Below are 20,538 nucleotides of genomic sequence, written 5' to 3' on the forward strand. Positions count from 1 at the left end.
TAACTTACGATTTTAAAATGGCAATACTCGAGTTATACACTTTTCGTTTAGTTTTGTACTTTTGTCCGACATGGGACGATGAATGTGACTATGGATTTACATTTTTGTTGAAATTTATACATTTACAGATACCTAGTAATATTAGATAATACATTATTTGTGGCTTTGATTTCGGAATTTGTTGAGTATGCTCAGAATTACACGTGTGTTGTAAAATCAAAATTTAATCAATACAATTATTAATCGTTACCTCAATTTTTTTTATTTCAAACAAAGGTTATAATTTCATCTGCAATATAAATTAACAAATGATTTTTTATTTACTTTACGGGTCAACGGAAAAACTTAAATCTCCCGGGAAAAAAAGTTAATAGAAATATTTCAAAACTAATAATATTCTATATTTATTAGAATTCATAATACTATATATTTATAAGTTTTTTTGTATACGAGTACAATATACCTAATTACATTTAAACTATTAATTTTTTTATTGGAACAAAAATCCGCGGAGATACTAACAATTTATTATTGTACAGATATTATACTACTTCTATATTAGTGGATAGTTCTTCTGCTGAAAATTATTGTTTTATCGACTTTACATAAAGCAATAGCGATATTCATTAATATATATTAATAATTAATAACATATAGTTACTTCGGTCGGAAATCCATATACTTATGTGCATTGCGATTCAAAATTTGAAAAAAGATACACTGTGGACAGTACCTATATTGTATTAACTCGCTAGTCGCTACCGTGTCTAATTGAACACCTAATTAGTAATAAATTATGTTTATCGTGTATTATAATTTATATTATTTTATAGGTGCTAATGATATTATATTCTAATCCGTTTACGTGACGTTGTTTGGTCTACAGGTGATGGTACAGCGGCACGAGGAGCTCCGGTACAGGAAACACGTGCACGTGGTGCGTGTGCTGCTGATCAACGTGATCGTGGTGCTGGTGATGTGGCTGCCGATCACTGTTGTGATGTGCCTGATCTACGTGGACGGCAGCCGGGACACGGAGGACACGGGATACTTCCTGAGGTCGCACCACTTCATCATGGGCCTGCTGTTCGCGCTGCTCAACACGGTCGTCAACCCGATCCTGTACGGCGTGCTGTCCGAGAACTTCCGCAAGTGTTTCGCCCGACTGTGGTTCATTTCGAAGCGGCGGCGGGCCATGCACAGGGAACTGCTGGACAACGCCAGTAAGGGCGCCCGGACACCCAGCAACGGCCACTACAACTCGACAGTGCAACCCGGCAGTTCGGCGTCCGTGGTCGAGCTGCCGGCCACCGTGGTCGCGTCGTCGTCCGCCACCAACGAGTGTTGGTGAGGTGCGCCGACACTCAAACCATCCGCGAGGTCAGAACGGAACAGAACTGCAGTCGCATAAAATGTCATTATTATTATTATTATTATTATTATTATTATTATTATTACTATTATTTTTATTGTAGTAAATTGTAATATCGTAGGCACTCTATTAAATATTATGACTTATAACATATTACCCCTTATTTTTTGTATAATAACAATTATACTATGATGTATTATACGTAGGTACCTATGTAATATTGTATTATTAGCGCAGTAGAACTTATGTATATATACATACATATATTTATGAACTCTTTCAGTTGCAAGTAACTGCAGGTTGCAAGTAGGTACACGAACCATATTACTATGTTTTATACACCACTTTACCTCCAACAATCCAAACCTCCCTAGTCCCTGCCCTACACTCGTTTAGCAAATACCTATATTATATATGTGTGTGTGTTTGTGTGTGTGTGTGTGTGTGTGTGTGTGTGTGTGTGTGTGTGTGTGTAGATTAGGTCACGTTTAGGACTTGATGGTGCCCAACCTGACCTGGTCACTTATGAGGTATTATGGATTATAGCGCAATGTGCTCACAATTTAGTTCCCGATAAACAGCCCCAAGTAAAGACGACCCCCTCCCCCCAATCCACCCTGAAAGCACGCCATGACATCGGATGATCTCACTATAATAATTTATTATTGTAATGTAAATACTAAATATATTATTATTATTATAAATACGATATAGACTTATCTTATACATACCTATACAGTATATACATGTTATATAATAATAATATAGTGCCTATAGGTACATAATAATAATATATTAGTTATTAGTATAGCCTATACCCGTTATTCCGTATTCGTCATACATTTATTGATTGTTGTTATTATTACTATTATTATTACTGTCCTATTGATATTATATTATATCGTATATTTTTCTAGTTTTTAGAAAGTCATTTTTTTTTTTGTATTTGTTCCATAAACGTTTTTTATCAATATGTTTCTATTCAAGAAAGCACTACAAAATATTATTGTAACTATGTGACTATTTATTTTTTAGATTAGTGTATGGTTATTTAATCAGAGTAACATAAGCAAATGTGGGAAACGATGTACCAAAGTGATTTTTTTTTATGATTAACATGTTATTTTTACGAATCCCACGTGTTACTCAATATGATTACGTTATAATGTATTATCTATATTATCCATATCGATATTTTTTTTACGAAATTATTAACTGAACATTTGTAAGAAACACACATACAATGATACATATAAACAGTTGTGAATATATTTTAAACAAATTAAACCATGACTTATGTTATTCTTATACGGTAACCTTTTACACTTAATGAAACAATAACTCAATTTACATTATTTATTTTACAGTTAAGTCAGGTGTTTTAAAATCAATGTTGGTCTTAACAATTAGTTTTCAATTCATTTTCCATCATTAAGCTCATTATCTAGGTCATTCAAAAGCCAAGGTTTCGAAACGATATACCTAATGGAAATAAATGAAAAAATAAACGAACTAAAAACGATAATAATTGATTACAGTTTAATATAATACATCATTAAACACAATTAAAGATTAACGATAAACCATTAACGTGGGTACATATGACTTGCAAATAACGTTATTCGAAAAAACGTATGTATGTGCTTATTTTGCATCGAAAACATTTGCTTAAGACTCTAGGATGATTGAAAATAATCTAACCGGGCCAACAAATTCTACTAATTTCCTCATTCTTACACTGTGGATTATGCCACAAATAAAAATAGAATTTCATAAAAAAAAAATTTTTATTCCCTAACTATTTATTTTTAAGTTATAACGCTTAACAAAAAAAAGAAAATTAAAATAACGTTTAAAAAATTGATACCGTAAAACGGAGAAAATCAGATAACGTGGAACCTTAAATTTGTAGGCATAACGTTTATAAATACCCAAAAACAAAAAAACATTATATTTTTTTAAATTTAAGCCCAGGTATATGTACTTAAGGTCTTTAATATTCCTCGCCAGAAAATCTAAGCCTGTAATAATTTCATGCAAATGCTCGACAGCGCATCACCGTTGCAGGTTTCTATCGGGTATTGTATCTTAGAAACTACTTGATCGATTTCAATAAAAGTTATAAGACGTATCAAAAGATTCCTTGAATATTTTTAGCTATTTTTCAACCCCATATATGTTGCGATTGCTGCTATATATAGGGTGGCTCACACATAAAATATTTTGTGTTAATGGTCGCCATTGGTTACAGATGATATTATTACTATAAGAATAAATTATTAGAATTAGATATTAATATGACATATTTTTTAACTATTTTTTTTTTTACAATATAAAACCCGTTTCAGACGAAGAGCTTTTAGATATTTAAAAGTAAATTTAATACTGACTGACTCTCAACTTTTGTAGGTATATAGTTATATAGTTACATTTTATCGATACGAAATTGACTAGTCAAGAGTCATAAACCTTATTAAAATACATAAGTATTGAAAAAAAAAGTCATGATGATCAAAACATTTTTGTTGTTACGTCATGAAGGCAAATAACTAGTTAATACAATTTAATAACATCAAATCTATTTTTTGTGGCTAAACTATATTTTTAAAGATTTTATTTTTAATTTTTTTTTGTTATACAGTTGAGGGTGCCTAGTAAAAAAAATTGAACTTATTAAATGGTAAATTAAAATCACCATAAAAGTAGTTTCATATATACCTACAATATATATGATGTAAGAATATGATTCGATTTTATCTTTAAAAAATTGAAGAATAATCCCCCTTTATCACCGCCACCATTACCTCCAGTTTTTCATCGTAAAACCGAACGACAAACAGATTAATTTAGCTTAAAATTTAAACTAATTGGTAACCTTTTCACGACATTTTTTAACTGATTTTAGCACGACATCGTTGTAAGTAACGAGTGGGCGTTTTGAAAGTAATTCAAGACGTTTCGAAGAATCATCTAATGTACAAAATGCCATGTTTAATGTTTAAATAGGTAGGTACCCTAAAAGCATCAAGTATAAAGATTCCCATAACATCAATACGAAATGTTCTTATTTATTTATTTATTATATCAAATATTTCTTGTTACGCAACATAGAAATACATGAATTATACTTTCCACTCTAATTGATTTCATAAAAAAATATCACCACTAAATTCAACGACAAAACAATTGTTATTGCCAGGTGATTCTTTTATCATGAACCACTAATTATTTCAAAAAGTATCCATATTTTCGTATTTAATTGGTATTTAATGTCACCCATGGGCGCCCGCAGGGGAGGTATTTTAGTTATTATTAATCGTTAATCGTTTTATCACTTGTAAAAACAAAAAATAATATGTGCTTTATCAGATTTTTGACCCTGATTTATATTTCTACTGGCAACTGGCGCCCTTGGTGCCAAATATGGCATTAGTGACTCGCTAGACTAAGTATTGATGGTCAATGAAAGACATTATCCGTTGTCGTAAAGGATTTTTGATTACACCCATGTGAACCCCTTCAAAAGTACTTACTATCTATAATTTAATAATATACTACTTTGATCGAGTGCAAGATTGTATACACTATTTAAGGTAAAACCTTTCAGTAGGTACCAATTGACAATATTATCTCGTATATAAGTGTTATATTGTACATAAATGTTATATCCTTATATGTATAAATATACATAAGTATGTAGTATAAATATTACTAAATTATAATGTGGTATCAATTAAATTCACTTTTTTAATGAAACTCAATGATGAATAATGTAATTACCTACTATGTGATGGAAATGTTTATTATGTTAATTAAAAAATTATCTATTGTAATTTATTTTCACATTGCAATGTTCCAAACATACCTGTATAATAATTAGTTAAGTCTATTCTGAAAAAAACATTATATTATGAATAATAGTATTGTACCTTTGTACATTTTGACTAACTTCATAGGTTGTATTTTTTGAACTAAAATTAACCACATTTTATGTATGAAACAAGGAACTATTCACAATAGGGCATTTTAAATTGTTACGGCAAAAATATGTTTTAATTCAAGGACATGCCATAAAATATATTGGAACATATGAAAGCGTATTGGATGATACTATTTAACATAACATTTTCATTAACTCAAAATTTGTTTATTTTAGGAAAAAAATTATTTTTAAATAAGTTATGTACTAATTTAGTGCTATATTTAAAAAAAAAATGATACCTTACCTATTTTTAAATAAACTGCACTATTGAGTTGTGATTTTTTTGGTATGGATATTAGACTAGGCTTAATGTTGTAATATAACTATACAAGGTTAAGTACTTACAGCTTATTTCTTCATTGGCCAATCACATGCCTTAGTCATTAAACTACATATATATTCAATTTTTATAAAATTTATAATAATACATCACCACAACACCACTATACTATGTCACCAACAGTTTAAAATTGTGAAATAGATTTCAAACTGTATGCAGTATGCACCATATGAAAAATATATAAATAAATACAGCTTTGTAGTGGAAGGATTTTTGACTGTTCCACCACCAAAGGTTGAATAAATCCATAATATAAAAGATTCTACACTTCATAAATGTTAACATTTCAAACAGCATTTCAGTTTATATAAAACAAAATATTTAATTAAGAAGTTTATCATACAAATAATCACATTTTAAATGTATAAAAGATACTTAATTCTATGGTTCCAAGTGACTAAATCTTAATTCACTCATCTCTACTTAGTGATGTTACCACCAATGCTCCGTGCCGGACTGGAAGATGGCCCTTGTAATACTTTTCTTGAAAGTCGCATCATTCCTGAAACGGGATCTCGGCCAAAGTACTTTATTTGAATCTCATGGCCTTCTTCTATACCTAACGCACTTGGATGGCTTATCTAATAATAAATTATTAAATTATAAACATGTTTAAAGAAGAATCAAACTGTAAAACGGTATAATTATTATCCACATAAAGTACTTAAAAAAAATTGATTTACTTTTCTTTGATCTAATTGAGAATTGTGAACTAAAGTTGGCTGCATAGATGGATACAATGTGACCATCACTCCAATTTCCCGTATTTCAACTACTTTTGCTTTATAAATAGCTCCAAATTCCAGTTGGGGTTCTGATTTTTCAGCCATAAGCTTATCAACAGTTTCTTTCGCTTCCTCTAATGCATCTTGATTAGGAGCAAATATTGTAAATCCATCATTTTCACTATTTGAAGATATCTTGGAAAAATCAATATTTAAAACAACCATAAGACAAATAACTTACAAATTAATTAATAGTCATTATTACTTGTGCACCAGTTTCTAGCATAATACGCTTTAAATTAATTCCTCCGGGACCGAGTAGTTTACCCCTTTTATGTATTGGTACATTTAATATCTCTGTTACTGGCCAATTATCTTTTTTTAATTTCCTAATGCAAACATTTTAATATTAGCTATGAAGACATTTAGTCACAAAAATATATATTACCTAGTGCTTTGAATAGTAGAATTCATAATATTTATGATTTTGTGTTTAGCACTTGTGGCAGCTTCTATTGCTTCCATTACAATTTTCAATGGTAAGCCAGGAATTTTTATATCTGCTTGTAATGCTGTAATGCCTTTTTTTGTACCGGCTAACTTAAAATCCATATCACCTAGATAGTCTTCTATTCCCTAAATTATTTAAAATTTAAATTTAAATAATGCAATTAAGATGATATATTAAAGTACATTTAAAAAAATCACTCAAAACTAAGCATTGAATAATAAATAATAAAATATATATACAATATACACATTAATATTCTTACTAGTATATCAGTTAAAATTCTATAATCTTTAATATTTTTAGTGTCATTATCATCATAATTGGTGATCAAGCCAATAGCCACTCCAGCAGCAGGTTGAGAAATAGGTACACCAGCATCCATTAAAGCTAAACTTCCACCACATATGGATGCCATGGATGACGACCCTATAAACCTAACAATTTTAGTAAAAATCTTCAAATTTACAAAAAAAAGTACTTTAAAATTTATACACACCATTAGATTCAAGAACCTCAGATGTAAGTCGTATCGTGAAAGGAAAGTTTTCAGGAACAACTGACCTCAACCCTCGTTCTGCTAAAGCACCATGTCCGACTTCGCGGCGCATAGATGGGCCCATTCGACCAATATCATTCGTTGCATATGGAGGGAACTCATAATGAAGAAAAAAGTTCTTCTCATTGATGCCACTAAAAATAAATTCTAAGTTAAATTTGTTGTAACTTGTATATTCAAGGATAATTTATCTAAATAATGTAACATACTAATAATAGCAACATATTATTAGGCTTACCTTGTTAATATTGTCATTGGATCAAGTTTAAGAGCAGAGTCTATTGAGTCTAAAGCAACAGTACAAAAAACTTGAGTCTGTCCCCTTTGAAACAATGCAGAACCATGTAAAGGCTTATATAAATCAACTTCACACGATATGTTTCGAAGATCGTCAAGTTTGCGACCATCACATCTACAAATTAAAATGTCATTAATAGATATGAAAATAAAAACATTTTACCTTTAACATTTTATTACCTAGTATCATTTTCAAAAATCAAATTTCGAAAAATTCGTTTACAAACTTTATCAAAAATTGTTGAACAAAGTTCTAAATTTAAGTTATCAAAATTTGATTTAAGATTTTCAATGACTTCTGTTTTTACATCCTTGACAGCTATATCTCTAGATATTTTATGATGGTCAACATTAGTAAATATTTCTCTTAGTTTAATTTCACATAAGCTATCAATAACAGTTTCTAAATTTCCATTTGTGTCATCTACATTCTTTGTCTCAAATTCTCTTTTAGGTTTGCCAAATTCTTTTTGTAAATTAACAATAGAATTTACTATATGCTGACTTTCTTTGACACCAAATTTAATTGCTTTCAACACATCTTGTTGGAGAACATTATTTGCTGATCCTTCCAACATAATGACTAAGTTTTTAGCTGCTGATACAACAACAAGATTTAATTCACTGTTGGACAACTCACGGCGAGTTGGATTTGTAACTAAGTTGTTATCACAAAGACCTACACGAACGGCGCCAATAGGACCATTCCAAGGAATATCTGATAGAGCTAGAGCCGTTGAAGCAGCATTAATAGCAAGTATATCAGGGTGGTTAATTCCATCAACAGCTAATAAATTACACATAATCTAAAAAATAAAAATAAACATCAAAAATAGCCATTATATTTATATGATTATACAAAATAATTTACTTGTGTGTCAAAACAGTAAGTAGAAGGAAATAAAGGCCGTAGTGAACGATCAATTAATCTACTAGTAAGTATTTCATGTTCAGATACAGAAAGTTCTCGCCGTAGATAATTTGTAGGTATACGACCAGCTGCTGCTGCTTTTTGCCGATAGTCGACAGTTAAAGGTAAGAAATTAGATGATGATTTTGTGGACTTGCTCACCGTTGTTGCCATGACAGAGGTGTCACCAAGAGAGGCGACTGCACAGCCATCTGATAGACGTGCATATTTACCTCCAGATAGCTTTATTGAACTCCTGAAATAACATTAAGAAGTAGTATTCAGTCATCTATTGTTCACTAATACTCGAAGGGTTATAATACCTCTCTGAAAAATCTACTTTGTACTCAAATAATTTTGTTGAGCCAACGAACAGTCGTCGTTTGGAAATGTGCTGTCCGTGCCTCGTCGAACAAGCAAGCCACCGAGAAGACACTCGGGATATCATTACAGTAGATTTTATTTCATAGTACTAAAGTAGAATTAAAATTTAATATACATAATCATAAAAGTACTAACTAGAATAAATATTTATACTAACAATTAGAGGTACTGATGTCCAACGTTCATTGTTGACTGTTTGGCTAATACAGCATGGCATGTCGGCATGATAGTCCTCAAGATTGCAGATAATTGATAACATGAATAATACTTTTATGATAACAGCAAAAAAATATTCAGAACAACATTACATGACGTGCCGAACACATATAGGTTCACTGCTTTTTGTTCTAATGTTAATTTAATCGAATTGAATTAATATCATTCCCCTATAGTAGTTATAGGTACTATAACTAATTAACTACTATTACCTGTTGGCTATTATTTATTTTTAATCTGTGACAAATCATCTTGAACAATAAAAACATTTTTTTTTCTTAATAATTTTCAATAAAATTAAGCGCAAATCGCAGGGGGCTACAGGGGCTTAGCCCTCTCCCCCACAAATATACAGTTTTTTAGTTGTGTCAGACCAAAGCCCCCCACCCACATTGATGTTAAAAATGTTAGCCTCCCCCTGAAATTTAATGGATTTGCACCTATAAATTATTCATAATATGTATATGATTTTCATGAATTGTACAGTTATTTATATTTTAAAATCAATGGTCCTAGGTACATTTGTAAATTACTAAATACCTACCTATGGTTCATATTTCTGAATGCAAAAAAGATTTCCTAGCCAACTGGTGTTGTTGATGAAAAAACACGAGGAGAGGGTAAAAATAGTATTGATTTTTGACATGATTTAGCACGATTCATGGAAATCAATATTAAAAGTTTTAAGTGAATTAATATTAATATTTTAATAAAGTTTGAAATAAAAATTATACAGTAGTTATACTGTTGTACTGCTAACGCATACGTTTAGGAAAGGTGTATAGGTTGTATTTTAGAATGGCTACTAGTAGCATCCTACCAGTGGCATAGCTGTAATATTACTTAAGGGGAGGAAGATGTAATATATTAAATTTGAATTCAATGACAAATCATTGAACACAATAAAAAACAATTCTGAGCAAAGACGTCTGTTAGCCTATAAAAAGTTAGATTATTTATCTAATATAATAATATTAAAATAATTAATAAATGTTCACGGTTTTTCTTCCGATTGTTTTAATGAGAATTGGGATTAAATTTCAATTTTTAACCTAAACATACCAACTAGTTTTAATTTGTTACTGGAAACCTCCATCTAAGTAGATCATCAGAGCATTTTTATCTACTAAAAAGTGTCTTAACACACACATAAAATGAAAATACATATTTGTAAGATCAATACATTCATCTCTCTGCTCAGGATCTAATAAATTATGTATAAATATTGTTATATAATTTTATTATTTTCATTATTATTATAACATAAGTATATTATTTATTAGACTGAATCTCGTTTTTGACTATTCTCAATGTTGAAAAGTATGTTGTCAATTAATTTAAGAATGACAATGTTTTGGAAATATATCATTTATTAATACAAATTATTATTTATTAATGAATAAAATAAATAATAATTATTATTAATAAAAAATATGATGACAATAAAAACCAATTATATATTAATATTTATAATAATCGAATATAGTATAATATAATTTTAACATAATTTATTTAAATTATATTAAATATTACATATAAATCACAAAAACACAAATTTCATAGCTATGTTTACAACTATTTGTATTTGCATTTTAGCGATCATAATATGAGTAATTAAAGTATAAACAGTGATTAACTTTAAAATAAAATAAAAATTCAGAATATAAATATAAACATAATTATTAATAGATTGGACCTAATTAATTAACTAAAAGTTTGATGATATTATAACGTCAAACCTTCTAAAGCTTTATAAACTGAATCTTCTGTATCGGCAGATTCAATTCTGTTTTGTAAATATGCAATTGTATTTTCAAAATGTTTGGTTATCTGTTCAGTTTCTTCATTTGGAGTTAAACCAGTTATTTCTTTTTTTATCTGACCTATTAACTGGTTCAATATATCCACAGATACCTAAAAAAAAATAAAACTGCTATGTAATTTCGATGGCAAAAAACCATGTTGCCATGTTGGATAATTTAAAATAAATGTTTATGAAATGATACATACATTATTATTGCCTCTTTCATAGAAATAAACATAATAGTTTAATAACTCAACAAACAATTGAACTTGAACAGACACTTCCATACACTGTTTTGTAATGCGCACACATTTTTTTAAGCAATCCATAACACGTTTACCATCTTGAAGCTAAAAGTATAACATTCAATAAAATATAAGTTCACAATTTTATACATATATCTTAAATAGCAGTTAGTAGTTATTCAAGTTCAAGTATGACAGTGGGTTAATTTTAATTTTATTTTTAAACACTGTTTTACAACAACTATATATTTTTAATTCGCTATGGTTAAATTTTTAAATGTTCAAAAAACTTTAAAAGTTTGAGTAAGGCTTACATTTGAGTTCATGAACACTTAAAAATTTCAACACATTCTTAGTATTGTGCATTTTCTCACCGGTTGTCCTACATTATTTTGTGCTGACCAAAATAAATGTGAGCTGATAGCTACAGCTCTACATTGATCTGGTTTCTTAAGTAATTTAGATGCAGCAAGAGCACACTGAGTACGAACAGGTTCAGCATTTTCTTCATCAAAACAATTTATTTTTTCAAAAGTACCAATCAGTAAAATAATAGCAGCTAATTGACATTTACTCTCAGATATTTCTTCTTCGTACAGTGTAAAGGCCTTCATTTAAATACATATATGATTAATGTATTTTTTTAACTTCTGTATGATTTATTATAGAATACATTCAATTATATTATAACAAATAATAAATATACCTGAGAGTAAAATTCATAGGCCACAGTTTCATAATTTTTGAAATTTATTTGTGAAATAGTTAATGCTCCTTGCAAAAATAATCTAAGCGGCAATTCTGCAAGTTCGGCTTTAGTTAATTCTAAAATTGTCTGATGACAGAACTGGAATATTTTTCGGCATTTTTTCTCCCACAGTTCATCCTTAAAATTAAAAATATTTATTACTTCATCTTATAATTATTAATTATTATGTTATCTATTTTTTTTTACATACTTGTTCTCTTTTTCTACTATAGATCAAAGCCAGCTGATAAGCTTGGAATACAAGAGGTGGTAATGTATAACAGATTCGTTTATTTCCTCCCAAACTAAAATGTTCTCTCTCTGCCATTAAAATTTTAAATTGTAAATCAGGTTCATCTGCTTTCATGTGATGAACAAATCTATTAAAAATAATTTTTATATTAATTAAACATAGATATCATATATTATGATCTTAAACATAGAATTCAAACCTTCCAAGAAGACTTTGTTCCTCAGCAAAATCTTCAGGATCTTCTTCACCAACTGGTTGATCAGGTTGGTCCTTAACTAGTGGAGACACCATTGTAAGAACAATGTCGGCCTAAAAAAAAACGACAAATTAATTATTTTTCTACACACTTTTTTGATAACAATGCCAAGCATCAACAATAATTAAAAAGTATTTATTTGATAATGCAATTCTTAATAGTTATGCTTTAAAATATTTCACTATGAAAAATGTATTATACCTGTTCAACTGATGGAATCATTGTTCTACATTGAACAGCATTTTGTAATAAATAAATAGCAATAGTTTTACGACCAGTATAATCAAAATATTCGATTATTTCAGGGAAATGTTTGAGCTTCATTACTAAAAGAAGATCATTATAATTGTCAATGGGCAATTTCATTAGAGCCATCAACTCTCTAGATACTGGATTTTTATGACTGATTCTATGGTTAAAAACATATATGTTAGTATTTATTATTCATAATAAATTAATTAACTTAAGACATACTTTTCAATTTTACGCTTGGCAAATGTATCAGAAATGGTCTGAAGAGATTTATCCACATAATCTAAATTATCTGGATAGCATTTTAGAGCTAAGCCGACCATAGCAGCTTGAAGTGACACAGTATCTTCAAGAGGTAAATCACGACTCTGAAAAACAAACAAATAATTCCGTTTAAACATACATATTAATATAATGTAAAAACAATTCAGTATTTGTAGATTAAAATAAAACATTTAATAAAAGGAAAATACATTATACCTGTATAATATTGGCTATTTGTTCAGTTAGTACTTCAAATAATTTTACTTCAGACGCATTTGAATTGTGAAAAGTAAATACTGTTAGACGATTAATCATTAAAATGACGATAGTCTTTACATTCACAGAAGGCTGTAACTCACAACATGACTTCAAAAACACATTCAGTGTATAAAGATGAAATTCATCTGGAAACACCTGAAGATTTTTAAAATTAAGATTAGTAACTAAAGTATTTTAAATGAGGAATGATAGGTAATTCTAATTTTAGAGAAATATAAGACTTAATAACTAATAAGTTATTACCCAACCTAACCTGGATTTATGTTTTTACATACCATTACTGAGTACATGCAGTCTTAGAGTAAAAAATGTGGACGATTCTGAATTAATTGAATAGCATTTTTTGCGTGTTTGAGAATACTTCATGGGTTAGGGTATATATTTCAAAATATTTTGTGAAATGTGGAAAAATAATAATAGTTTATTAAAATTTTAAAATTATTGATATTCATTTGAATATTAAGGCACCTGGAAAAATAGTTTGAATATTTACCAACTATACTCTCTATTTTTTTTTTTTTTTTTTTGGTGCATATAAATTATACAAACAAAAACACTCAGTGATAGTACTATTAAGTCACTGCACTGTTACATATTACTTTACCTAATTCATACTGATTTCTCTATGACCTAATCAACACTAATAAGAACAACATATTTCAGTATTTGTTTATCATATGTCCATAATATTTGGTTTTGAAATTACATGTTTTAAATTTTTTTTAATGAATAATTTAAGAAAAATCCATTCATTTAAAAATTTTGTAAAACAATGAGTAGAGCTGTTTAATACAAAAAACTAAACTATTTTATCTATAGTACAATTATTCCATAATGCAAGTTAAATAATAATTTAAAGAATATTATAATAAAAAAAAAAGTTTAAAAAAAAATCATATCAAAGCATATTCCAATGATATTAATTGAATATTTCTGCATATTTTCTAATGTTTAAGATATATTAGTATCATATTTCAGATGTTTTGAGAAAATATAAATTCATAAATAGTAACAAAGCCATCCTAATAGAGTAGATCAATTTCAATTATAAACTAAAACATTTTAACATAATTAACTATGGCTTTATATTCAAATATTATTATTTATTATATTATGATACTACTATGATAATAGTATCTGTTTCACTAAAATAGTAAAATCACCTAAATTATAATAATTAATTTAAGGAACATTTTCATATTATGAAGAACATCAGTTTTTAATAATTATGGTCTAAGGGGACACATACTCTTAAGATTATTGTACAATTTATACATACCTGAATTATACATTCCATAAGATACTCTTGGGCAATTGCATCTCGACAACTAACAATCTGTTCTAAAATACCAGGCAAAACTACCTAAAAAAAATTATGATAAAGAAGTAAAATGTCATTAAAATAAATTCAGAGGTTAGTTAAAGGATAAATTGAAAATATTACAGATGTCTCATTTATATTAGATGTATATTGATTTAACAATCTATTATAAGAGTGCCATTAACCTTTAATGTTCTAACTTAATAAACTGAAGAGCTTTTATTCTATAATCATAATTTACATAATGCATAAAATATAATAAAAATAAACAAATAATCTACTATTAAGACTGGGATTTTTGTGAATTAAAATACCAAATTATGTAACTATAAATGTGGGTAAAAATAAATAGCTTGTATGTAAGAAATTAAAACATTAAACAATAAACTATACAAAATAATATGTAAAATAAATAACAATTTAAATATTTTGGTCTTTTCAAGACAATCTTCAGAACTACATTTGTAATTAAATGTTTGGTTTATTGACTTTTTAATAATAGTTATAAAAATATCTTACTTTACGGTATTTATCCAATGTAATACTATCTAAATGTGACAATCTGACCAAATTAGTTCCAACAAGAATTTTTAATTCTTCGCGTTCTTTTTCACGGCGTTCCTTTTCTCTGGAATGCCCTTGGTGTTGCATTCTTACCCATAGTTTATTCATCTCAGCAAAATTCATTAAAATAAAATCAATTGAATCACGAACCTAAAAATAATAGGTAGCAAATATTACTTTCATATTAAATGATTATTTCTTTAAAATGTAATTTATTTGCTTCCTTACAGTGCCTTCAGGGTGTTCAGTCTCTTCATTGTCTGGTACATCAGGTAATACATTTTTGGAACATTGTAATAAATAATGTCGTAAAAATAGACCACGTAAAGGATGTTGAACGCCACGACACATTTCTACTAAATCTTTTAAGAGGTCTCGTTTTAAATTTGTATTAGTTTTAATGTAAACTAAGCCCACTGTAATCAATAAATAACTAGAAAAAAAATATTATTTATTTTATTTTAAAAAAATACTTTTTATTTTAAGAGATATTAAAATAATTTGGAAATCACATACAGCCTTGGTACAATATTTCCAGCATACTGTATGATTTGATATAAATCATCGACTTTTCGACCTCGTTCAAACTCTTCCACTAAATATAAGTCTAAATAACATAGTTCGTTGGTTACTTTCATAACTGGAAATAAATAAACCATTATTAATCAAACATAATATTTAGAAATAAAATTAATTTTATAACTATTAAGTAGTAAATACATAGTTCATAGTAGCTCTTTGGTGATAATAAAGATGTGCGTAGTTCGGCAAGCATAGCAGATGCATGTTTAAGTGCTTCCATTAATTTATTTTTATCCAAGCACATTTTCATATGCACCCCTTGTTTTTGAACGGATGCTAACGCAAACTCTAGTTGTTTCTCTTGGTCTTCCATTTGTGTCATACTGAAATAATTAATCAATTTAATTAATTTTGGTCAGAAAATTATAAACACACAAGTAAGTTGTAGAATAAATTATAACGACATAATATGATGTCATCTCAAACTATATTACTGAATTGTTTTTACTGGATAGTGGATACAATCCGGTTGATTCATTGGTATATTTTTTTCAAAACTAATAAGTAGGTATAGGTAGGTAGATAATCACAATACTATCAACAAAAATTCCATCACAAACATATTGTAACAAACAGAATAGATCATCAATGTATAATATTATGTGATGGAATTTGATAATGAATGGACGATGACAAATTTACAATGTAATAAAAAAGAAAAAATCTGATTGACTAGGTATGTTAGATTATATGTTTTTGTAAGTATAACCATTTGAACAGAACTTAGTCAATCGGCTGTAACACCAGTTAATAACAATAATATTATAATAATAAAAGACAGGTACCTTATATTTCCGTAATATCTAGGTATATTATCTTATGAGTTATGAAGTAGTAAAAACGTGTAAAAATAAAAATGAAATAATATAACTACTGCAAAGAAGGACCACTAATTATTGATAGTTATTGGTTCCGATAAAAATCCATTGGTTAGGTATATTTAAAACAAATACATTAAAAATTCTAATCACGCGTATAACAATAACAATATGTAAAACCAAAAACAAAAATAATATTATCGCGTACTGTTCGGTTTATATTTTTTCATTCGGAAATCGGGTAGTGTTGCGAGTTCAGAGCTTGTGTCGCGAGCTTGTGATTTCACTATTTCAGATTCAGAGTTCACAAATCACAATAATCGCATACCTACGTCTTGTGTTGTAAGCAGTAGTTATCGTCACTGACCACAACAGACTGTTATCATTATCGTTCGGCAGTTATCAATGAAAAGCGTCCGACGAAAAACGATGGGACGCGCCATTTGTGGACGACTATAATGGACATGAAATATTACATATCATTATTATCATAATAATATATATTTTAAATTATAACATGTCGCGACGGTTGGCAATGCCGTCGGAGTTGTGAGGATAATCGAAATAGAAAAAAAAACAAGACCTTACAATAATATAATATGTAAATTGCAATAATAATGAGCATTTGGCTGTTCTAGACGCTAATATCATGTATAATATATATATATTTTTTATTTTACGATGATAATTAATATTGTACATTTCTAAATTAAGTATGTTACATAATTATTGTGCGGTTGATGAATGTAGTGGGCGGTGTTCGTACCCGATCGTACTGTATATGCACTAGAATATAGTCTAAACACTTTAAAATAATCCAACTATTCGAAACAATTACCTACATAGATTTTCCTAGACTCAAAATGACATTTTTAAGATTAATTCTATTCACCCCAGAAATAAATCTGTCTTCCACCTTTGAATGTCTCTATACATGTATGTATAAGTACAAGCAAATACATTATACGTTCAAAATGTACCTACTCTAGTGAGAATAAACTCGAGAATAAACGTGTGTCGGTTGGAAACTGTGTGTGATGTTGATTTATTTAATGCGTCAGTCACTGGAGTTAACCGTTCTGTTTCATTATGAATATTATACATTTAAAAAACTATTGATCAAATTATATTGTATCCTTCATCTTTTTATCTAGAAACTTTTTTCGTTCCTTTTTTTCTTTTCGTTAAATACCAATGTTAATTCCTATAATATTATCTTTTGTTGCAATATTTTTCGTCGATACTGATTTAATTTATCACGAATTCCATGATATAGTGTATTTAAACTGGAAATTGGAATATTTTCCGTAATAATAAGGATTATTATCTTCGTACTGCGGTAAACTTTGCTGTCCACAACCTATACGGTTTACGACCAAGCGCTAGTGCGCTACCTATACACGCCCACTTTATGTGCGCAATAAAAGTATTAAATATTAAAACTCTATAAAAAAAAATTTTCAGTAAAACGGTATCTATAACGTATCATTATTATAGCATAGGTATTGTTATACATCCTTGATCCTGTTTATTATATTACCTACAGGCTACAACCTACATAACTTACTGCTTACACAAGTACCCTACCTATCATACATATCGATATAAAGTAAACAATTTATACCGCTGTGAGTTTAAATTTGATACCATACCGGTGGCTACCTATTTACTTACCTATGCGGCTATGCCTATTATAAGCACATATATCTACCAATACATCAATAACTGTCGATGCATACTATTATAGTGGCCTCCTAAATGAATCGAAAATAAAAAGCTTAGGTCGCACACTATAGTAAGGTAGTCACTTCTTCATTACATTATACTGCTATAGTTGCCTCTCAAAAATGTTCACTCTATAGTTACCTACTTCTCATATAGAATCATGTAGTGGTTCATAAGCTTCACTAAAATATAGGTAGTTACTTCGAAATGCATTTATGTTTATGTGTAGGAACATTTTACAGAATTTATTGTGCCGTTTTAATTATAAAAATTAAGGTTACAGTAACATATTTAAATTCGGAATTTTTTTTGGGGGGGGGGGTCGTTATAAGAATATTAGGAGCAATTACTCCTGGCCCGAAAGTGGGTGGGTGTGTATCTACTAATATGGGTGGTATGCTGAATCAATATGAAAATTAATCCAAGTACTAAAATTATATAACATGTACCTAGGTATGCTAATAAAACAGACCATAGCGGAATACACGTATCAATATTACAAAAAGGTAGAGGTATAGTAAATAATAAATAATTGGTACCTACTAAATTATAATTTAAATTGTATTGTATTATTTAAAATAATTTAGTACTTACAAATTACCTTTTAATCTGTGACTGTGTTGTGATTAGGGTCCGGATTTAAATGCCTTAAAAACTACCCAAAAATACTCTCAATAATAACAAAAAATGCATTTTGCTACAATATAATGTCCTTAAAAAATTGACCCAACAACTGTCTTAAAAATTTTTGAGCAAACAATAATAGGAACTTAACATAATATACTCTAACTCGATTACGATGTACCACTGTAACACCAACTGACCAAATTAGTTCTTAGTGGTATGAGTCCCGAGTCCCGGACACATAACAGCCGTTAATCGCACTGTATGTAGATAAAGACGGTATCGGAATCATACATAGTACGATCAATGAAATATGATAAATGGCCGGAGCAACAATTCCTTATAAGGAATTCCTTATAGCTAATATATTAAATTACTTTAATCGACAAATGTACACTATGTATATAAATATGCACTAAAAGCTATAAAAATTGCTCTAAAACAAAGATTAAACTGCAAAATAAAAGTTTAAGTTTTCAATTTTCTCTGATGTATGAAAATGAAGCGGATTTTGTACCTGCTTGAAAAGCAAGGGCTGGGACTTCCCAAAAAATAATGCATTTTATATTCAAAGTCTATGATTATAATTATCATACTTTTTTTATAGTTGAACTGGTTTTATTATAACAGAAGATTAGTCATTCAAGTTAAAAACAAGTGTATCAATTTCCCTGGGGAAGTATAAATGTCCTAAGATATTGTAACTAGTGGTAAAATAGTGCTGCGACAATCGTACCGCCTCCTGGCATATTGAGCCTAGGTTTTTTTTTTATCCCCATTCCACTGGTTAGTATATCCTGAGGCCTGGGAGTAAGATTTGCCTGTTACACATTTTTTTAAATCGAACTTTTTTTGTTTTGGTGAAAACAGGCTAGGTATAAACTGCCAATGACTTATGGCTAAATATTGGAAAAACCCCCCCTCCCACACCTTACCACCAACAGCTGAGTTTTTAATGTTTTTATACACACAAATACACAATATGATGAACGCTGATTGCTGAATTGCACCATATTCCCTACTAAGAATAAAGAATTTATGAACCCAGATAAACCATTTTTTATTTTCTAACTTGTTTCCTAGACATCATTAAGAGGATGTTATACCCGCATGTGTTGCCTCTGTCTTACAAGAGCGTAATATATCAAATATTACGTTCAGCACATCACATTTAGCCGTTTGGGTTTAACTCAAGTTAGCTTAAAAATTAGAGTGAATTGACCTCTTATTAAAATTAAAGGTAAGATTATTACGGAGGATTTCTCATGGGCTTTTTATGATATTTTAATTTTAAAGAGAGTTATGAGTATTTAAAAATTGTAAATTGCTTGTACAATCCTGTTATAATTATTTTAATTATTTTAATAAGAGGTCAATTCACTCTAATTTTCAAGCTAACTGAGCTAAACCTGATCTTCTGAGTTTAAAATTTGGTATGTTACGAACTTGTAAGAGGGAGACAACACATGCGGGTACAACGTCCTCTTAAGATTTAAGACTTATTTTCAGT

At 29.0% G+C, this 20,538-nt stretch overlaps 3 protein-coding genes across 5 annotated transcripts in view; 1 reads left to right on the forward strand and 2 right to left on the reverse strand.

Annotated features, from left to right (window-relative positions):
- LOC111036687 (neuropeptide Y receptor type 2-like) overlaps positions 1 to 1,508 on the forward strand; it is a 42,455-nt gene extending 40,947 nt beyond the window's left edge. The window contains exon 4 of the mRNA XM_022318809.1: positions 887 to 1,508. Within this exon, the coding sequence (XP_022174501.1) occupies positions 887 to 1,351 (465 nt within the window). The 3' untranslated portion in view covers positions 1,352 to 1,508. The remainder of the gene's footprint in view (positions 1 to 886) is intronic.
- Positions 1,509 to 5,970: 4,462 nt separating this feature from the next.
- Positions 5,971 to 9,339, reverse strand: LOC111036690 (polyribonucleotide nucleotidyltransferase 1, mitochondrial). The gene is made up of 11 exons (XM_022318810.1): positions 9,235 to 9,339; positions 9,017 to 9,165; positions 8,655 to 8,949; positions 7,964 to 8,589; positions 7,725 to 7,898; positions 7,427 to 7,620; positions 7,193 to 7,356; positions 6,868 to 7,055; positions 6,685 to 6,808; positions 6,378 to 6,614; positions 5,971 to 6,275 (listed from the first exon to the last, which is right to left on the reverse strand). The coding sequence occupies exons 1-11, from the start codon at positions 9,334 to 9,336 to the stop codon at positions 6,114 to 6,116; spliced, it is 2,415 nt and encodes an 804-aa protein (XP_022174502.1). The 5' UTR covers positions 9,337 to 9,339; the 3' UTR covers positions 5,971 to 6,113.
- A 1,647-nt stretch (positions 9,340 to 10,986) lies between these two features.
- On the reverse strand, positions 10,987 to 19,212 carry LOC111036686 (vacuolar protein sorting-associated protein 35). 3 transcript variants are annotated; one of them, XM_022318808.1, is made up of 15 exons: positions 19,006 to 19,212; positions 16,000 to 16,184; positions 15,796 to 15,919; positions 15,508 to 15,712; positions 15,235 to 15,429; positions 14,674 to 14,757; positions 13,332 to 13,529; positions 13,074 to 13,219; positions 12,801 to 13,008; positions 12,543 to 12,652; positions 12,302 to 12,470; positions 12,049 to 12,228; positions 11,717 to 11,950; positions 11,304 to 11,447; positions 10,987 to 11,207 (listed from the first exon to the last, which is right to left on the reverse strand). In XM_022318808.1, exons 2-15 carry the CDS (start codon positions 16,181 to 16,183, stop codon positions 11,019 to 11,021), a joined length of 2,370 nt encoding a protein of 789 aa, XP_022174500.1. In that variant the 5' UTR covers position 16,184; positions 19,006 to 19,212; the 3' UTR covers positions 10,987 to 11,018. The 3 variants fall into 3 exon arrangements, with proteins under 3 accessions (XP_022174500.1, XP_022174499.1, XP_022174498.1); XM_022318807.1 differs by lacking the exon at positions 19,006 to 19,212 and adding an exon at positions 16,888 to 17,005; XM_022318806.1 differs by lacking the exon at positions 19,006 to 19,212 and adding an exon at positions 16,647 to 17,005.
- Positions 19,213 to 20,538: the final 1,326 nt, after the last annotated feature.

The sequence above is a fragment of the Myzus persicae genome, unplaced genomic scaffold, assembly GCF_001856785.1.
Source record: "Myzus persicae strain clone G006 unplaced genomic scaffold, MPER_G0061.0, whole genome shotgun sequence".
Lineage (NCBI taxonomy): Eukaryota > Metazoa > Arthropoda > Insecta > Hemiptera > Aphididae > Myzus > Myzus persicae.

Coding starts and splice junctions, on each gene's coding strand:
- LOC111036690 (XM_022318810.1), bottom strand. CDS start 9,336: ATGTTATCAATTATCTGCAATCTTGAGGACTATCATGCCGACATGCCA. Junction 7,621..7,724: donor CCAATGACAATATTAACAAG/GTAAGCCTAATA, acceptor ATTTATTTTTAG/TGGCATCAATGAGAAGAACT. Junction 7,056..7,192: donor GAATTTTAACTGATATACTA/GTAAGAATATTA, acceptor TAAATAATTTAG/GGAATAGAAGACTATCTAGG.
- LOC111036686 (XM_022318808.1), bottom strand. CDS start 16,183: ATGACACAAATGGAAGACCAAGAGAAACAACTAGAGTTTGCGTTAGCA. Junction 15,713..15,795: donor GGAAATATTGTACCAAGGCT/GTATGTGATTTC, acceptor TTTTTTTTCTAG/TTATTTATTGATTACAGTGG. Junction 12,653..12,800: donor TGATTCCATCAGTTGAACAG/GTATAATACATT, acceptor GTTTTTTTTTAG/GCCGACATTGTTCTTACAAT.